General features: G+C 27.8%; 1 protein-coding gene across 1 annotated transcript; it reads left to right on the top strand.

The window, feature by feature from the left end:
- Nucleotides 1-1,991: 1,991 nt before the first annotated feature.
- Nucleotides 1,992-4,037, top strand: LOC149565753 (homeobox-leucine zipper protein ATHB-40-like). The gene is made up of 2 exons (XM_089817252.1): nucleotides 1,992-2,423; nucleotides 3,672-4,037. The coding sequence occupies exons 1-2, from the start codon at nucleotides 2,115-2,117 to the stop codon at nucleotides 3,864-3,866; spliced, it is 504 nt and encodes a 167-aa protein (XP_089673378.1). The 5' UTR covers nucleotides 1,992-2,114; the 3' UTR covers nucleotides 3,867-4,037.
- The last annotated feature ends 639 nt before the right edge of the window (nucleotides 4,038-4,676 follow it).

Here is a 4,676-nt window from a genome sequence, read left to right as displayed (position 1 = left end):
TCAATTTCGATTGGAATTGAACTAAACTTAAGAGGAAAAAAAGATAAATTTGAAGCAAAACACACAAAAGATAATGTCGAGGCAAAACACACTTGTATGGAGACAAACTCTAAAATAGATAGATAACTGAATGCAATAGGATTTTTCATAAATAGAGATGAGATAAGTATAAATATATAAAGATGCCCGTGTTGTCATGAACAAAACATAGCAAAAGAGTGTGACAATTGTCATTATGTAATTGCATCAAGATATTCAATAAATAAATAAAAATTGACATAAGTACAAAAAATTCTCTATCATAAATATGCGACAACTATAAAATTGAAATGAAGAACATTTCATTTTAAGTTATTTTCCTATTAGAAATGTAATTTAAAAAAAAAAAAATAAAGTATAAAATTTCACATTGTCCCATAATCATTTAATTTCAAGAACCATATGAAACCTTTTATTATATTTAAATATAAAAATACTAGTTACAATCTTTCGCACTTCAACTATGAACTAATTGATATTTCATAAATATAATTTTATGTGAATAAATTAAATTATAATTAGTTAATGATATAAATATAATAATTTTTATTTTTTAATTAAATAGACTAAGAAATATTATTTATTCATATTTAATTATAATAAAATAATCATTTAAAAAATCTCAAAAAATAACAACTGAAAAAAGAAATTATATATGTCATAAGATCAAATTATTTCTTAATATCAACTTAATAACTATTAAAAATTAGATAATCTCTCTATCATACTTATGCATAAAAAGAACATTATTTATTTAGAAAAAGGGCTATATATTGTGTATTAGAAAGAATGAAATATATCTAAAGTGATAACGTTTGGTACACAAACATTAATTCCAAGGGATCTATGACATTTCTTCTATATAAAATTTTAATGAACCCAACACCTAGAAAATTAAAATATGGCTACGTAGACTCTTGAATTTCGATCCGTCCCAATATTAAAAAATAAAAAAATTCCAAATGAAAATTGTTAGGAATGCGGTAGCTCTTATCCATTGATCCCCGTCAACGCAAATAAATACGCTACTCCTATGCAAGCTTTTTGTCGTCGTCACGTGCACATGCAACTCACGTGGACATGTGGGTCCCACCAAATACCCTAATTTCCCAGTGGCCAACCCCGCTTTTCATCACATGGATTGAATCTAATTCATAGGCATATGAATTGAGAATATGAATGTATATTGGGAATAAGAATGGTTATTCCGATAACAACTGTTTTTTGGAATGGAAATACGCTCATTTTAGAGGCAAAATGGGAATACCTATTCCTATTCCCTATTCCAATTGATGCACCAAATGGAAAATAGAAAACATATTCCTAATTTCCTATTCATATTACGACCCTAAGAAGAAGCATACCACTAGCATTTATGGTAACTTTGCATACTTATATAGTGTTTAAATTATATGGGATTCTGACAATTGTTGTGGGTTATTTTGAATGGAAATTAAAAAAAAAAAAAACTTTTTTGATATTACTGAATTTTTTTGTATAGGTCATTAAGGGCCTAAGGATCAAAAAGTGGTCATTTCATAAGTGTTGTGGATTTTTAAAGATATAATAAGTGTATGGTAGTAATAGTGCACACAATGACTAATTATGAAAATAAAAAAGAGTCTTTCTTAAACATCACATTCTAAGAAAAAAATTAAACTTAGAAAAAATAAGTCAATTTTGACTATTTAACACTTTGAACCTAGAAATTATGTCTTAATTTGTAATGTTTAAACCATCTTAGAAAACCTAGAAAACTGATTGACTATCAATAAAAATTTAATGAACATTTTAGAATTCCTATAAAACTAATTGTTAAGCGAGTGAATGTTAAAAAGATACATTATTATTAAAATTGGAGCAACTTGTACTATTCATTTCTGAACGGAATATTAATGTTAAAATCACAAAAAAAAAACATGTATTTCTATTTCTCTTAGACATCACTCAAAAATATCTCACATTTCTTCTTAACACAAATTTCAATTTGTATTTATCTTAGAAGAAATATCTCACATTTTGCCTACTATAAATTGTCTCTCAGTGGAGGCATTTGATTGAGGAGAGAAGTAGTCATGCAAGCATTCAGTGAAGTGGAGTACCGAATTGTGGGTGATAATGGAGTGGAGAGGAGAGAGAAGAAGAGGAGGCTAAGCTTGGAGCAGGTGAAATGCTTGGAAAAAAGCTTTGAGATGGAGAGAAAGCTTGAGGCAGAGAAGAAGAATGAGCTTGCTTTAGAGGTGGGTCTCACTCCAAGACAAGTCGCTGTGTGGTATCAGAACAAGCGTTCAAGATGGAAGGCCCAACAGTTGGAAATGGATTATCATCTTCTTAGACACAGATATGATGCAGTTGTATCTCAAAAACACAAGTTAGAATCTGAGGTCTTCTATCTTTTCTATCTTCCCTTCCATGCTGAATAAATTAGTGAACATGATTCAAGAGGAAGATTATCTGACTTCAATATTTCCAGTAAAATCTTGTATGCATTCCAAGTTAGAAGTTCAAAGTAGTGTATGGAAAATGTTGGTATTAGTGGATTTAAAGTGTTTAGTTTGCAATAGATTTTTTTATTCTTTTTCTTTTGTGATAGATATTAAACATGATTCAAGGAAGAATAAAATTTGATGCAAAAATATACAATTGAATCTAAATAAGTTTTCTATAACTTCATAGTGTCTAGAAAACTTGTACTTTTTATGTGATGCAATTCAGTTTTTTAATTCAATTGTATGTTGATTTATTGCCTTTTCTTTTTCTTTATGGTAGATTACTGAGTGAGTTGTCCGCTTAAACATCACACTTCACTAACGATACTTGTTTCCAAGCTTAATTTGCTCCTCAGCATCTGATGTTTAAGGGCTGCCATGAATGGAATTTGTGAGAGAACACTCTTTGATGTAAATATATGCAAAAGAGTCTAAATACATTAGAAAACTCATGCTTTTTATATGATGCAATAGTACATCAGTTAGAATTCGGCATCATTTTGCTTTAATTTTCCTTTATTTCATGGATGTAGTCTTTCAAGAGCAAGTTTATGCAACTGAGTCCAAAATTATCTTTTACTAATTTCGTACAGTGAAATGTTCATGTTCACTGGTTACTTTTTATATGATTCTTATATATCAAAAATGACTTATATTTCTATCATGTAAGTTTGTAGAGAATTAGATTATTTGAATAATTGAACTATTTTAAAGCATTAATCATACAACTTTTTAATTTCAATTTTGACTTAAACAACACATTAAGCTTTAACTCATCTGAAATTACTTTATGCTTTATTTAAACTTACAATGTACTGTTTAAACTTAAGTCTAATTTAAACACTGAAAATATCTATTGATAATTTTTCTAACAAAATTATTTAAAATAACATTTAAAATTAGTAATCTACAATAAATTTATACTAAGTTCCAAAGTAAAATAAACTTGTAAACTATCTATGTTTTGTTGGTGAACTTAACAGAAGCTATTGAAAGATCGGCAACTTGCTATGGAAATTATCTCCTACTTATCAATTATTTAGAATGATGAAAATTTATTAATATTTTACAACAAATATCAGAAAAATATATTTGTGGACAAGAAAGTCTAGGATAATAATGATATGGTGACCCCATGTGCAGGTAAGGAGGCTAACAAACGAGGTTCAACAACTGAGAGAAAGAGTGGATGAGGATGGGCATTCAAAATATAATAATAAACAGATTGATGTTATTGATGACGTGGCCATTATGTCAGAGGAGCTATATGACGATCTTATTGTGTTAGATGATTACCCAGTTTCACAAATTCTCTGTAAATTTGACTGGTGTAATTAAATAATTGAAATATGTTTAAGTGTAATGTTTGAGTAGCGATGGTTTGTAGAATAAGCAAATCAATTGCACAGTATACGGTAATGCCCAATGCTGTGCAGATTGATTGAGAGGGGTCTCCTTTACTATTATTTGCTTTTATTAATATCATATGATGTTGAAGTTCTTGAATTATTTAAAGATATCTTCTTGAAGTTTGATTATTATATTAAGGGCCAGACAGATAGGATAGTGGTGGTTGTAATGAATTCTAGTTGTTTGTCTATTTGTCTAATCAAATTCATTGTATCTTTGAGGGAATTAATTTCATTGTTTCGTTTTATTTTATTTAAGAGGTCAAGGATAAGATAATTGTTGCCACCTTCAATTATTATTCTTTATTTTTCTAAATAATTCTTTTTAAAAATATTTTATTAAAAATTAAAAATTTATCAAACTTTATTGATTATATATTTATTTTGTTTAAATATATATTTTTTGATGACAAATTTAAGAGTTAAGAGAGATGACTATTATTGTAAATAATTTTTTCCTAGAGAATATAATAAGTCTTAAGTTTTAAAATAATATTTATTTTTCATTAGAAAAAAATAACTTTAATGGGAAATGCAGACATACGTACATATATAGACACACACACACACACACACACACACACACACACACGCATACATCTACATGCATACATACATATAAATTTTAAATTATATTTCAACAAAAAATAAGAGTGTTGTTTATGTGCATCAAAACTAACAACAAAAAAGAAAAGAAAACAAGGGTGTTGGTTCTTGCTAAGATCAAGACTAAAACGAT

The sequence above is a fragment of the Cupressus sempervirens genome, chromosome 3 (assembly GCF_028749045.1).
Source record: "Cupressus sempervirens isolate cs-2001-9-10 chromosome 3, ASM2874904v1, whole genome shotgun sequence".
Lineage (NCBI taxonomy): Eukaryota > Viridiplantae > Streptophyta > Pinopsida > Cupressales > Cupressaceae > Cupressus > Cupressus sempervirens.
Note: the sequence above shows the minus strand (reverse complement) of the source record. Positions and strands in the feature narration are given on the sequence as shown.

Coding starts and splice junctions, on each gene's coding strand:
- LOC149565753 (XM_089817252.1), top strand. CDS start 2,115: ATGCAAGCATTCAGTGAAGTGGAGTACCGAATTGTGGGTGATAATGGA. Junction 2,424..3,671: donor AACACAAGTTAGAATCTGAG/GTCTTCTATCTT, acceptor CCCCATGTGCAG/GTAAGGAGGCTAACAAACGA.